Here is a 15,150-nt window from a genome sequence, read left to right as displayed (position 1 = left end):
TATTTAGTTTGGAGTTTCCATTTCCAAGTGATTTTGAGCCATTAGTGTAGTTCACTGGTACTAAAAGGGCATTTCAGTAAGTAAGAAAATTGCATTTTCCAGGGCTCTGTTTCCAGCAGAGTTTTTATCATCAGATTAGATTCCTTGCTTTGACTGGGAGGGTTGGAACAGAGACCCCCGAGGTCCCTCCCAGCCTGGGTTACTCTGATTCCATGCTCTCTGGCTAAAGGACATTTCCCTGTACATAAGGTGGTTGCATCCCCATCCTCACCCATGCACATGGCAGAGAATTATCACTGTGCTTGCAGACCTGTGTGGTGAAGACAACCCCAAAACACAATCCCAATGCTCCCAAAGGCAGAGGCTCTGCTCAGCAGACTGGGAGCTTGGACACTGGTGCTGGCACACAAGAGGGCTCATTCCCATATTCTCAGAGGGAGGGAGGGAGAGGAGCTGCAGTGCTACCTGCACTGTAGGCTGGGTCAGAGCATTTCAGGGCTGGGAGCTGAAGACATTCCTGGGGCAGGTGCTGCAGTGGCAGCCCTTGACCACCTCCATCTCCCCAAGGCCTTTGAGGAGCAGGAGCTGCTCCAGGTGCAGCCAGGCCAGCTCACAGCAGGAAATCCCTGGGGCAGGAACATGAGGCTCTAACCTGCAGAGGTACAGGACAGGCCTGGGGACACAGCCAGTGCAGTGAACAACCTCCAGCATCAGCTCCTGACATGAACCTCCCCTGACCTGGAACTGGCTCAGCTTTTCCTCCTCTCTCTTTCACCCTGCCTGCCTGGAGGACACTGCACCAGCAGTGCCACAGTGTTGGTAACAATGGGACAAACGGTAACAAGATTTGTCTTAGCTACAGGTGATCCCTCACAGGACACACAGGTGCAACATCCACAGAGTTTCCACCCTTCTCCAGGGTCTTTTATCCCAGTGGAGATGGGATTTTAGGCAATGTCAGCTCTCCTGGGATGAGATGTCCCCAAATGCACAGGCTCCTTCGAGTCCCTCATAAGAGTGACACATGGCACATCATGTGGGAATGACATCCTGCCAGTCTTGCTCAAAGAGGCAGAAGCAGGCCTCCAACCTCTGCACATGAGAGAGCAGCTCTCAGGTACAGCAGAGGTGGTTGAAAGAGCTGCTAGGCTGTGACCAGCCAGAACTGTGCTGCCAGGGCAGCTGGGTGGGCACTGCCACAGCCCCTTCCCTGGCTGAGCTCTGGCCCTTCCTCTGCCCCAGGCATCCAGCACTGCTAGAGAGTTTCCATCTGTCTTACCTGCACAAGCCACTGCTCGGGCCAGGGGAGGATGAGAGACGCAGCGACAGGTTTTCTCAGAAGCCAAAAGCAGGTCTTTTAAAACATGTATAAAACACGTCCTAGTACCTGACCCTCCCCCTGCCCCAAGCACTCACCTTCCTGCTCCTTAGGAAACTGAGCATGGAGGACTGTCTGGAGAGCCCTGGGAGGCTGAGGTAGAGGGAGATAATGCTGGGATGGGCACCTGGAGTGGCATTCTCGACGTCCATGCTGACGGGAGCTGATGGGACTGCCAGAGACACCTGCGAAACACTGGATCCACCAAGGGTTACCACTCATGCATTGTGTGAAAATGAGCCCAATCCAACGCTCAGTACCACACAAACACTCACAAAAAAGACACAGCCCACCCCTGGGAAGTCTGCCTGGGAGAGAGATTCCTTCAGTCTGAGGTGGAAATTCCTAAGGGACAGTCTGGCAGTAGCAGCACTGTCACATCAAACTGGTGCTTACAGACCAGGAGTAAAACACTTTATATTAGACTGGTCAGTACACACAAACTAAAAAGAATCAAAATTTCACTAGGAAATCAGAGACTTTTTCTTTAGTGAGCACACGAGGGATGGGGTAAGAACAGGTCAGTGCCCTGATTAGCAAAGGGAAAGGGGATGCTCAGCCATGGCTGAAGCACAAATCTTGCACCAAGTGAGCCTCAGCCCAGTGGGTCAAGGGCAGAAGGCTCCATCTCTCCTGGAGCCCATTGAAGCTGCTTGAGCTGGAAACAAACCTGTCCCCGGTGGCCAAAGCCAAATATCACAGCTCTCCACACCTCCTGCATTGGCACATCAGCTCGGCATCAGAGGATGGGAAGGTGGGATCAGGTGTGGGAGCAGGGGAGGTGCAGGACCGTGGCATACAGGTTTGGACTGGTTTGCTCTACTGTATTTTGAGTTTACAAATTATCAGTGTTTATTGGCTAAAGGCTGTTTCTTCTGGAAATCCTTTTCAAATGAGCTATTTTTCCTCAATAGCAGTGTCTGTACTCCAAGATTTATTGATGTAAATCCTTATTTAATCAGATAATAGGGAAGAAAACTTTCACAAGAAGCACCCATGGCGTCATGCAACACCACTGTAATCTGTTTGCTTTGACCTGCTGAAGTCACAGACCCAGTGTGTGCTGCAAAAATGTAAATTTTACATTGACTTAAAAATGGATTTTCAGTGTACCCAGCGCCGGTGGCAGGGGACCAGGAAACAGGAAGGGACATTTGAAACTTGCACTTGGGGTACAGCTGCTGCTGGCTGCCTGAAGGAAGGAGTGAGCAGGAAGCCAGGCAGTAATTCCCAGCTTAACAGCCATTCCAGTGGTGATTCCTGTGGATGCTCCTCACCCACAGCAGAGCAGACAGCTGGCACTTGGCAAAGGAGAATGTGCCAGCTGAAGATACTGTTAACCCGTTCTCCCAGCTCTGCTGCCGTACAAACTGTGATTTTGATTTTTACACAAATATTTTAAATGTATCTCTCAATGATTTTTGAGCACTCTTGGGAACCCAAAGAGGTTGCAGCTCACTGAAAGCACACTGCACCCGGGGAAGCACAAGAAAATCTCCAGTGCATCCAACACTTATACCTGCCCTCCCTGGCAGGTGAGAAGGTGAACAGGTCCAAGCCAAATGGCACAGCCCAGCAAATGTCCCCTCACTGTGATCTGAAAAAACACCTTGGCAGTCTGGAAAATGAGCATCTCCCACATGATCAGGATTGTGCTCCCTGCATCATCAGGCTTGCATTAGGCTCCCAGCAAACTTCAAAGTGTTTCTTGAGAGTCACTGGATTTGCTGACAGCCTGGGGAAGCTCCCTTGGGAGTCTTTGTTCTTACTAGTTTAAGTTTGCAGTGACTGGGAGCCACTCTCAAATACTCTCGTTTGAAAGAACATGCATCATGTTCACCTCAACCTCCTTCATCCCATTAAATAGTTTTATCTGGGGCAACCCCATCCTGTCCCTTCCCACACGAAATGGAGTCAGAGGTGGCAGCTGGACAATGCCAGCAACACAGGAGGACATATCACAGCAGTGATGGCAGCATGTCCCCCACAGCCACACAGTTCTGCTGTTAACTCCACATAGGAAAGCACTAGTTAAAGTGCTTTTTAGACCTAAAGAAAACTCTAGTCACCAGAGTCCTGAAAGCAGAGAGGCAGTGCTGGTGCCCGTGTGCTGTCGGGGGCTCTCAGACACAGCTGATGGCAGCAGCATTCCTGAACACAGCTCCTCACCACAGAACTTGGGATCTCTGCACCAACTTGACCAGTGGAACAGGGAGGGAACAGATCCAGTTCCCAGTGAAAACATTTGTGCCAGATTCAAGAGTGAGAGCACAAAAGAGAACAGTGATGGCAGTATGGACACTCCTCTGGCATTCAAAATGAGGTTTGGGGGGGGCTGGGGTTTTTTTCCTTCAATTACTTAGAAGTGCAACAATCACACACACTTACAGAAGCTGCACAGCCCTCAGAACAAGCCAAGTTCCCCTGGAACTCATCCCCAGTCCCTGGAGGACAGCTGGGTTTCTCTGGAATGGATGCCTTAAGAATCAGCAAAACCAAAATGCTAGAGAAGGCATCCTATCAAAACCACACCATCTACCACCAGGCTACAGGAACCCCAGCACAGAAATCAGCACAGCTGCTCAACAACAACAACAAAAATTTAATTGTGTTAAGAGACAAACATATATAACAAAACCCACACTTCCATTAAAAAAATTCCTTGTGCCTGGGCACCTGAGCCAAGCCACTCTCTGTTCACAGCTCCATGGTGCTGAAGAGAACCCAGGGGCAGGGACTGCTACTGGGAGTAAATGCTGTGTAACCTGGCCAGAGCAGAGAGCTGCACTGCAGCCACATGGGAAGGGACATACAAAATAGTTATGAAAAAATATGCATTTTAAATAAAGAACTTACAACAACTTCAACTTTATACAAAATATCATGGTTGCCATGTCTCAATTTCAGTGTCTCAATTCTAGGAATTATTTTTGAACTCTCAGCATCCTGTTTTCCATCTCACACCAACTCTGCAGTCTCTTTCTCCAGAGAGCTGTCTCTGTCCAGCTCAGTCCAAAGTACCTGAAAATGAAAAAACACATTATAGTCTCAGGAATCAGAAGTGCGGTTGTGTGAAGAAATAAATCTTGTCTACAAGCTGGAAAAAGAAAGTGCAGTAACTTTAAAGTTTAAGCAAATCACACACAAGTAAAACCAAATATAGCCAAAAAAACTACTGCACGTGCCTCAGGGTCAAGGGTGAGCCATTCCAGTGCTCAGAGGGGCACTGCAAGCCACACTAGGAATTACCGAGGATGTGGAAGCAGAGAGCTTTGGAAATGATTCAGTTCTTTTTCTCCTAAGTAGATAATTACACAAAGTACTAAAATCAAGTAGAATCTCACCTTCTAAAAAAGCAAATTCATCAATAGCTTCAATGGCATTATCTGAAAAGCAAATTGAGAACAGTTAAAATAGATAAACCAACTCCATATTTACATTTGAAATTATGTCACAGCACAGTGACCAATTTCAAAGAGATTTACTTGTTTTGGAGATGGTGTGTGAAATTATTAGTGTAGTCTCTGGTAGAAGTTTTTCTCTCCCATCTTCAGGGAAAGAAAGAATAAATCCATAATTACTTCAGCACCTCCAGACAGGTGGAAAAGTCCCCCATAGCAGCAACCCTTTGCAAAGACCAGCAGAGAACATGCTCCCATACCCAGGTCTTTTCTTTGCAGGGTTTTCCTTTTTCCTTGCTGGGCATACACGTAGGCATCTTTGGCTATGGTTTCAACAAACAGCTCCTGCAAAACAGGACAGGGTCACATAGGAGATGAGAGAGAGAGTATCCTGAGGAAAAAGAAAGGTCCTATAAGGCTTCAGGATTAAATCAGAATCTTCATCTTAACGTCACCGTCCCCAGTAAACAGGTCTGAAAATACCAAAGGAAATGGCTGGACAGTGACGCACAGGACAAGCAATGAGGGAGAAAGCTGGGAATGTGGGTTCCTTGTGGAAAAGGAAAAGGTGGAGAAATACCTCTAAGATCATTGTGTCCAACCATCAACCCAGCACCACTTCCACATTCATCACCACCCCATGTCCCCAGGTGCTACATTTTTGTGAACAGTTCCAGGGATGGTGACTGCCCAGGGCTGCCTGTGCCAGATCTTGACGTCTCTCTCCATGAAGGAATTTTCCCCAATATCCTAAACCTCCCCTGGTGCAGCCTGAGGCTGTTTCATCTCGTCCTGTGCCTTCTTGCTTGGGAGAAGCGACCGACCTCCACCGGGCTCCAGTCCCCTCCTGTCAGGGAGTTGTGCAGAGCCACAAGGTCCCCTCGAGCCTCCTCTGATCCAGGCTGAGCCCCCCCAACTCCCTCAGCCACTCCTGGGGCTCCAGCCCCTTCCCCAGCTCTGGCCGACCACAGCCGCCCCGCGGGTCCGTGAGCTGCCGCGGCCCGGGAGAGAACGAAAAACCTCCTGAGCAAGACCGAGCAGCATCCCCGGATCTCGCAGCGTTCCGGCCCCCAGGACCCTCAGGGGCCGCCCCTCACCGTGGCCCGCGCCAGCACGAACACGGCCTCCTGGCTGGCCAGGGTGACGTCCGGGTCCGCCTTCACCAGCGCCTTCACCCGCGCCAGCGGTAGCCGGGCCAGCCGGGCCGGACCCAGGCCCTGCGGCCCCGCGCCCGCCGCCTCCTCCCCGGGCGCCGCCGCCTCCGCGGGCCCCGGGCCCGGCCCCGGCGCGGCCGCCGCCGCTGCCATCCCGCCCGAGCGCTGCGCCTGCGCGGGGCCGCGGGGCCGGGCCGAGCTCGCCGGGCCCTCGCTGCATTCTCGGCGGGGCCGCGCAGCGCTGGCGGCCCCGAGCACGGCCCCTCCTCCTTCCCTTCAACCCATCGCCAAACACGCACCTCCATCTTCCCCTTCACCACGTCCCCTAACACGGTATAACACATCCCCCTGTCCTCCCCAAAGATGGCCCTCAGTGGCTCCCTGCCGCCCCCCGTGCCCCAGCACGGCTCCCGGGGCTCGCTCTCCCCGCAGATAGGGACATGCCCTCCGCGTTGCAGGGGCAGGAGCAGTGGGGCAGGTGGGGGGTGGCAGTCACTGCTGTCTTCCCCTCCTGTGCCCCAGAGTCAGCTCCCCGTGGGTCCAGCGTGGAACCTCGCAGCACACCCTCTCCATCCCATCTCCACCTGGTGGGATCAAGTCCTCCAGTGCCCCTTTGGGCACCCATCACCTTCCACAGAACCCCCAGGACCATCTCCCTTGGCCAACAGGTGCCAGCTTGTTGCCCATGGCCAGCCTTCCCCATGTCCTCAAACTCTGTCTTATCCTTAACCCACATACAGGCAGGAGCCGCCTCGGGCACTGCTGGTGAGACACCTTCCCAAAGGGCTGCAGGGCCACGGCAATCCTGGAGCAGGGACACCAGCACCAACCAGCAGACCAGAGCACCCCTTGACTCGACCTGCCAGACCATTCAGAGGCAGTGAACAGTGACATCAGGACAGTTAGATACTGCGGTGGTCTGACACAGCACCCTGCCGTGCAGAGCTTCCCCTTGCTTCCCAGAGGAACTAGGCTCTTCAGTGGAGCTCCTGTCCTGCAGTTTTGGGTACTCCAGGAAGCCATAGCCCTTACCCAGCTTTTCTGTGCTCCCACAGAGCTCAGCTGTGCACCCTCTGCACCCTCTCATCTGCAAGTCACATGCAGCTTTGAGACCTGACCTGCAGAGGAATCCTGGGCCACCACTGGACAAGGACATTGCCCACCCTCCTGGTTCAACCCCCTGGCATCCTGCAGTCAGGTCCCAAAACTGGGGCTCTCCTTTGGATACAACTCTTATGCCCAGCAGGACTTGGAGGGCTGCAAGCGTCAAACAGCAGCAAAGCCAAACTGGTGGTGTACCAAGAGCTGCTCCTCCTCCTCCTCCTCCTCTTTCTCCTCCTCCTTGTGTGGTCTCACCATCAGGCAAAAGCAACTTCCTGGTGTTGCACAGAGTTCCTCACCAGCCTTTAGGAAAGAGCTTCTGGTTTCAAGGGAGGGAGCCTCAGAGAGACTTGTCCAGAACGCTTCGGATGGTCTTTAACAAGGAGGTGAGCACACAGGAAAGCATCCACTAATGAAAGATGGTGAGTAAAAACCAGACCTGGGCTGTAGTGGACATGGCTACGGGACGCTGCAAGCCATATGTCCTGGTTGGAAGGGTTTTGGGGATGTCCTTGTGAGGGGTTGGATCTGGCCAACACCGTCGCTCCTCCTGAAAGTCAAAATCCTCCTGTACATCTGAGCTGGAATGAGCTTCAAAGGTCTCTGACCAATTTCTGGGTTCAGAGGAAGGTTTGCTGGGTGAATTTGGGCTGAATATAAATGTCTATGAAAGGAGGAGGCCACACTCCCACCGAGACCAGAAGAGCCCCCACCAGCACAAAAATTGATTGGAAAACCTGGAACAAATCACAGTGATGGCAGTGCTGTATATCCAAGGACTCTGAGCAAGTCTCAGCTCATGGAACAGGTCCAAAACTGATCATTACAAACCACCAAATCTTACAGGTGTCAAAAATCCCAATGGCATGTTTGGGAATCTGGAAAATGTTGCTTTTTTCACAAATTGGAGTGAAAGCCCCACTGCTGGTATACAGGAAGTGGCAAATTTATGCTGCTTCAGCACTGTTGTGCCAAGTGCTGCATTTGAGGGTTTACCAGGAAAATTGGGGTGTTTGCCTGGGGAGCTTGCACTTTTTTAAGTCTGTATATATACATTTAATAGGTTATGTGTAAAAACATTGCATCAGCTTCTCTCCATATCAGCCCTTCCCTTGTGAAAATAAAAATTATGCAATCATAAACCAAAACTGAAATCCCAGAAGGAGAAGAGCTCCAAAGTCAAAGCATACAACTCCAGCAAAGCAGCCAGCTCTGGTGCCAAGGGACACTGTGGTCTGGGGACAAGGGTGTGGGAGAAAGATGGGGAGGGTAAGCTGATCCCTCCCTCTCACAAGGTCCACCTGAGAAACTTAGGAAAAATGTAGCCCCATCCTGTAGCTTTGTGCCATACCTACAAGGTGGCAGTCTTCTTCCAAGAGCCATTCACAGGCTTCTCCTGGCAGCTTTTCTCTGGAGACTCTAGAAAAAGGTGAATTTTGGTCACTAAGGAAGCTAAAGGCAGCTCTGTGCTGGAGCAGATGCATCCCAATTCACGTGTGCACAGTGTGAACCACACAGGAAACACACATGTCAGAAAAGTAGGGCAGTCTGCTACCTCTTGGCCTTGTTTTTTCTGCACTCAGACTTTGGTAGGATGAGTCTTAGCAGTGCCATCCCAGCTTTTCCTCCAGGGAGGGATCCAATGGCCCTGCGTGGTCTCCCCCACAACTCATCATGGGAAGCAGGACCAGGGTAAGGCGGGTTGCTCCCATCTGAGCCCTGGGAAATCTCTGGGTCTCAGATTCTGCCTTCAGGAGCTTTGCTACTGCCACCCAATCCCTCTGATTTGATGGTCCCTGGTAGTGGACAGAGGGTGGATAAGACCAAAAGACTCCATGAAAGGTCTCCTGGGTGCCCCTGTGGTGGGGTAACCTGGTCGCAGTTTGGTGCAGCCCCATGTTGTTTTCTCAGAAATGTTTCAGGGCCTTTTTGAGTAAAGACCCTGTTTCATGGAGAAGATTTAGTGTGAGACCATGTTGAAGGAATACCACATTCTCCAGGGAGAATTTTGACTTATTTTCCTCCATGGTATTTTAACTGGAACTGTTTTTCTTAATGGTTGCAGATGCATCTGGAGGGGAGAGACGCTGTGGTGAGGCACCTTCGAGCAAAGTTCCAACAGAACAGGAAAGAACCTCCCCAAGAGGGTGGCTGGCCAGAGAGTCACCCTGCAGCCTCTCATGGACCAGAACCAAGACAGACCCCTGCCAAGGGTGATCCTCCTCAGGAGCCCCTCTGGAGCAGGAGGGTGGACTGCAGCAAGGCCTCTCCATCTCACAGTATGGGTCAGAGTTTGGGACAGCATTCATCTCATTCTGCCTGTGAGACCCTGGCACAAATGGTGTGTCGGAAGCAGGGAACGGCTCAAGATGCCAACTTCCAGCCAGTGCCTGCAAAGCCAGGAGATGTGTTGAACAAGAAGGTGGAAGCCAGCTCTGATCCTCCCTGCAGGAAGCCAGCCCAGCAGACACGGCCACCTGACAAAGACAAGGGGGCTCCAGCAGTTCTTGCCAAAGGCACAGCTGTTGCAGCCCCTCTGCTCACTGTGGGAAGCCCCCAAAGGACAGAGTGGGTGCCTCAGAGGAAGCCTTTGCCACATGTCAGGGAACTGGGAGTGAAGCCAGGCAAGCCCCGGCGCCCTCCTGATGTGGATTTGGCAAAGTTCAGAGCAGCTGCACATCCTGGGACATCCATCCATCCTGCCACAGAACCACCAAGGAGTGCTCAGCTGGGTATGGCCAGGCACATGAAAGTCCCGCAGGGAAGGGTGCTGCTCATTCAGGAAGGAAAATCTCCCCAGTTAGGGCCTGCAGCTCTTGGGAGATGGAAATACTGGGAGGGCTGATGGAGAGGTGGGGGCTTGCATTACCAAAGGGGCTTTTATAGGCAATAGCATGAGGATGAGAATGGGAGACAAGGAGGGCAGAAGAAACAAAGTGCCCTGTCCCTGGCTAGGCACAAGTTTCCATCTCTGGAGTATCTGTAGGAAGTAAGGTTGCAGTAAGTAACATGAGAGATATTGCCAAACTGGAGTGAGTCCAAGATGGTTGGGGACTGCAGCACATGGAGAAAGAAATGCTGAGACCCAGGCTTGTTCAGCTGGGAGGAAAGAGAGGAAGGGGAGATCTCACTGCCCACAGCTACCTAACGGGGAGAAAATGGGGCCAGACTCTTCCCTGAGGTGCCATGGGGCAGGCCTGGGGGTGATGGGAATGAGCAGGTGGGGAGGTGCCAGTCAGACATTGCCCTGCCACAGTCTACAGTGGCCTTCCAGATCTAGGCTGCTGTGGTGGTTTCTCACAATTGCTGTTCTGCTAATCCACACTGCAGGTGATGAAAGCATTTCTTGCTCAGTTTCTCTAACTATGAGAGTAGACTTCCTCTTCTTAAGAGAACTGAAAAATCGAGCTGGTCTATGTTATAATTAAAAGCTGTTATCAGGGCTGGCCACGCTGTTGTGCTGGGAGATTCTCACATGACTGGCTACATGTATTTATTTGTCTCATGGGTCCTGAGGCAAGCCACACCATCTACAGTTACACCTTGCCTTGATTTGATAATTTTTGTTAATTTTTAGGGCAATCTTACTATTTTTAGGACCAAGTATCTGATTGTGTATTACTTGGTACCATAAACCAGCAGAGATTTGATGTTGTACTCAGGTCTTTGTGCCCATTGTTGGTTAGTCTGGTTGACCAGGCTGGAGACAAGGCTTGTGATATAAATAATTTCATGTTAGCAGGGGTGTGGTCATGCTGGCAATCCTAAAGGGGGCAGCAATATGATGCTCCCGAGTGCATGGAGATATCCAAGACTTGCCCTGACTCTAGTACATATCTGAAATTTAGGGGTTTTCCACCTGTTCATGATACCTGTTGTGTCCTCTTCCCCTCTCCTTCCATCATTTGTCCAGGAAGAAAGTAATATTAGAAATATACAAATGGAAAAATGCATATTCAAGGTCCTCAGTGAGGAACCTGATGATCTGTGTACCAGCGTGCTGGAAGAAAATCCCTAGATGGGCTATGGAGTAAAAACTCCTTGCTCTATTAAGATGTGTTAAGTTTTATCTCCCCACCTTCCCCTGCACTAAATCCAGCCCAGAGTGGCTCTGACCTCAGGGTGCCTGATAGAGCTGAGGAGAAAATATGAAATAATCCCTCCCTGCTCCCTCCTGTTCTGCTGTTTTTCACAGGTCATCTGCAATCAGGCTATGCTGCATCAGTGCCCACAAGGTTCCCACTGCAGGATGCTCCGAGTGGCGTAGGGTAAGGACTGAGGCTGCACTTCCAAGCTGTGCCAAGCCACTGGGAAGAGCACAAGACATGACAGAAAGAGGATATTTGGGTTTTTCTGCCTGCTGTTGGAGCCCAGGGTGTGCAAGCATCTCCCACAGTGTGAAGTTGGGCCATCCCCTGGGGCTACATTACCTCACATTGCACCCTGCTGCCTGTCCACATCCAGCTGTGTGAGGAGCTGCTAGCACAGGGCACGGAGCTGCTGTCCAGCTCTGCCCCAGAGCCAGGGATGGTCCATGGCCAGCCCACCTGCTTGTTCCCCACCCTCCTCTTGGCAGCCCCGATTCTGCCCTCAGCCCTCAGCACCGTCATTGCAGCAGCACTTCCTAACCGTGTTCTGCCTCTCGCAGGGATGAAGATGAGATATACGATGATGTTGAGCCTGTTGGGCTTGCCAGGAGAAGCCCAGGCCTCCTTCTGCCTTCTGTGCCCCCACTGCCAGTATATCCTTACCCCAGAGGAGGTGAGTACAGGAGGGGTTTGGATGCTGTTTGGGGTAAGACCTGCAGCTCAGAGAGCTGTGAGGCCCCAGTGAGCCATGGGCATGGCCTGTGCTAAGCCTTGCTGCTCCCTCACACAGGAGGGCAGTGGGTTCCCCTTGCAAATGGGCACAGGGTACCCTGATCCCTGAGACTTGGGGACAAACTCAGGATTTGGTCCCAGGAGGAGAAAGCTCTTGCTGCTCTTTGTATCCTGTTTTGGCAGGTGTTTATACCTCACAGCAGCCTCATGGCAGCACCTCTCCTGGGGTTTGGTTTTACAGGTGGAAATGCTGGCCAAGCCTCTAACAGGGTTACCTTGCTGGCAGCTACACAGAGGTAATGGGGTTTTTTAAACTCTTTCTAAGGGTCCTAAAATGGCCAGGGCTCCTTGCTGCTGCTTTAATGGTCTCTACTGGGCTTGGAATAGGAATGTCTGTGGTGAAGAGCACAAGCTGGAGGCTGTACACCTGGCCCTGAGAGCCCCCATAGCCCCAGAGCTGGTGCAGAGAAATGCAATGGGGAGCAGCCAGCAGGGAGAAGGGGACAGGAGGGAGTAGATCATGGGGTCATCTGAATTTTTCCCTGGCTTTCAATGACTGCAGAGAATCCCAGGTCTCGCAGAAGATGAAGACCATGACACTCAAGACATGCAAAAAGGAAGAGAAGATGGACAGGGAGTTTCAGAAGAAATTTAAGGTGAGCAGCAGCAAGTGATCACTTTTCCCTCTGATCTCTTTTTCCCTTCCTGGGAAGGGTGCAGTGCAATGGTAGAAAGGAGCTGTGCTCCACAGGGACCAGTGATACCCAGATCACACCCTGCCTTGTTCCCCCAGGTCACACCTGCCCCATTTCCCCAGACCAGACCAGTCCCACAGACCATTTGGCCAGGGAGGAGTCTGCTTTGCTTCAAGGAGGGAGAGCAGTCAGCGATCTGCCTGACTCGACTCCCCATGGGCGCTGCTGTTTGTGTTTCAGTTTGAAGGCAGCATCAATGTCCTGACTCAGATGATGGTTGACCCTGCAGCAACAGAGAAGAGGGGCGGACCAAAGAACCTGCCACTGAGACGGGGAGAAATCCTTGATGTCATTCAGTTTACAAATCAGAAGCAAATCCTCTGCCGGAACAGCCAGAGGAGGTGTAAGTCTGGAGGGGGATGGGATTCACCCACAGCAGGGAGCACAGCAGTTTTAAGAAGCTTCTTCATACAAACACCCCCTGACAGACCTCCTGCCAAATCTCCTCCACCTGTTAGACAGATCTGACAGCTACCCTGCTATCCTGAGAAGGTTCCCACTTTCCTCTGCACAAATGTCCTGCTCTTCCTTCCGCTCTGCAGCAGCATTTCTGCTGTGAGCTGAGCTTGTCCTTTCCCTCTGCTAAAGGCTTTTTCAGTCCTTGAAGCCTCCAGACTGCCAGCCTGGCACACCAGGCTTTGCCATGGGCTCCAACGCCACAAGCTGTGTCTGCACTGAGAGTTGCTTGAGTGGAATGGGCTGCAGATCCCTCAAGCATAGAGGAAGGGATCAGGCTCTTCCCTGTCAGCTGCCATTCAGCCTGGAAGGCTCCATCCTGACACTGCCCAGAGCAAGTTCCTCTGAAGGGTCCAGCTTGGCTGCCCAGAGTGGGATTCCTCCTTGTCCCAGCTCTTTCTGGGAACATGAGGTGTTGCTAAACCCTGAGCAGGGGCAGGTGCTGGGGTGATTCCCGCTCATGCCCTGGTTCCCAGCACAACCTGATATGTTTTTCTTCACTCTGTTGCAGATGGCTACGTGCCCCGGGCTGTGATGCTGCCTCTGTGAGTACCCTTTTGAGCCCATCATCTCCACTCCATGAGCTGCAACAACTTCCCCATGAATGGCCAGTGCCAAACTAGTCCTGGCTGACAACTCAAAACTACCCAGCTCATGCTGTGACCGTAAACCTAACACCAGCTGGTTCCCCTGTGTGAGGAGAGATTCTGTCACTGGGGCGCTTGAAGCACTCCCCAGGGTGTGGTCCCTCATGTGGGATCTGCCCAGACACTGCTCAGAGGCTGCTGCTGGTACAGGGTGCAGCACAGTGGCACAGGGTGCAGCCCTTTTGCATGGCTGGGTCTGCAGCTCCTGGCAGCCTGGGACAAGGCCACCATCCTGAGAGGGGCCAGAGTCATTAACCCCACTCCAGATGGTCCCAGCCATGCAGGGAGAGCACAGCACTGGGAGGCAGAAATGGGGCTGCAGGTGGACACCAGAGTCCACAGACAGGTCAGCAGGAGATGAGACAGATACGGCAGCAGGAGCTGGCCCTTACCTCACTGGGGGTTGGAAGGTAGTGGGACATGGGAGACCACACTGCCTACAGCACCCATCTTTGTCTTTGCAGGGACACTGACATCTATGATGACGTTGAGATTTATGGTAGGTGCACAGAACTGCTGCCATACCCTTTCACTGGCCACAGGGACCATCACACCAGCACCAAGAGTCCTCCTCCTGACCCTTCGCTGTTTTGCTGCCTTGCCTCTCTCCCTTCCCTTTGAGTGATTCCTCTTCCTCTCCCTGAGGTATCCTTTACTTAATCACAGTTCCCTAAAAGTCTTCAAGTTCCTCTGTTCCAAATTATTTGGACTTCTCTGTACCTGTTTTCAGCTTGCTCCCTCCACTTGCTGCCAGCCCCAGGGCCCCTTCAATGTCCTTTGAGGTGTCCCTGATCCCCCAGACAACTCAGACTTCTCTTTTCCAAACAGTTGCTCTCTTCTGACATACAAACTCCATCCCTGGCTGGCAGCTGGCTCTTAAGATGGAGCTGAATAGCAACAACTGTGTTTCAGCTCTACTCACAAGCACACACTTTCTCTAATTCTGGCAGGCTGAGGCAACCATGCTAAGGCCAAAGGCACAAGACAGCACCACAGAGCTCCAAGGGCTGAAACATGAACACCACCAGACACCAGGCTCCTTTTGTGAAGGAGCTCTGCCTCCTCTGAGACAGACTTCAAACCCACCGTGTCCCTGCCAGAGCAGTGCTATGGCTGCTCAGCACGTGGAGCCGCACAGATCCTGTCCCATGGGGCAGAGGGCCCCAGATCCTCAAGTCACACCCATCACTGTAGCTCTGTTTTGTCCGTGTAAAATATAGCAATGGTTCAAGAGGGTTTCATGGCCTTTTTTTCTTTTTTGGGTGGGGAGAGAGGGGTAAAATCAGGCCCATGAAGGTTTCTATATTTTCCATTCCCAGAGCATCTTCAGCCTGGGACCGACCTGCCCTTTCATTCTGCACCACTCTGGCTCCAGTGACACTCCTGGCCTGAAACAGAGGCAAACTGGACAGAGAAATATGCTCAAATATCATGAATT

At 52.1% G+C, this 15,150-nt stretch overlaps 2 protein-coding genes across 2 annotated transcripts; one reads left to right on the top strand and one right to left on the bottom strand.

Annotated features, from left to right (window-relative positions):
* Positions 1–3,960: 3,960 nt before the first annotated feature.
* Positions 3,961–6,183, bottom strand: POLE4 (DNA polymerase epsilon 4, accessory subunit). Its single transcript, XM_058858514.1, has 4 exons — positions 5,877–6,183; positions 5,040–5,124; positions 4,723–4,764; positions 3,961–4,399 (listed from the first exon to the last, which is right to left on the bottom strand). Exons 1-4 carry the CDS (start codon positions 6,084–6,086, stop codon positions 4,386–4,388), a joined length of 351 nt encoding a protein of 116 aa, XP_058714497.1. The 5' UTR covers positions 6,087–6,183; the 3' UTR covers positions 3,961–4,385.
* A 1,135-nt stretch (positions 6,184–7,318) lies between these two features.
* On the top strand, positions 7,319–14,908 carry PRAM1 (PML-RARA regulated adaptor molecule 1). The gene is made up of 10 exons (XM_058858509.1): positions 7,319–7,456; positions 9,100–9,766; positions 11,230–11,302; positions 11,683–11,795; positions 12,096–12,150; positions 12,417–12,510; positions 12,790–12,952; positions 13,577–13,610; positions 14,177–14,211; positions 14,663–14,908. Exons 1-10 carry the CDS (start codon positions 7,454–7,456, stop codon positions 14,665–14,667), a joined length of 1,242 nt encoding a protein of 413 aa, XP_058714492.1. The 5' UTR covers positions 7,319–7,453; the 3' UTR covers positions 14,668–14,908.
* The last annotated feature ends 242 nt before the right edge of the window (positions 14,909–15,150 follow it).

This window comes from Poecile atricapillus, chromosome 28, assembly GCF_030490865.1.
Source record: "Poecile atricapillus isolate bPoeAtr1 chromosome 28, bPoeAtr1.hap1, whole genome shotgun sequence".
NCBI lineage: Eukaryota > Metazoa > Chordata > Aves > Passeriformes > Paridae > Poecile > Poecile atricapillus.
Note: the sequence above shows the minus strand (reverse complement) of the source record. Positions and strands in the feature narration are given on the sequence as shown.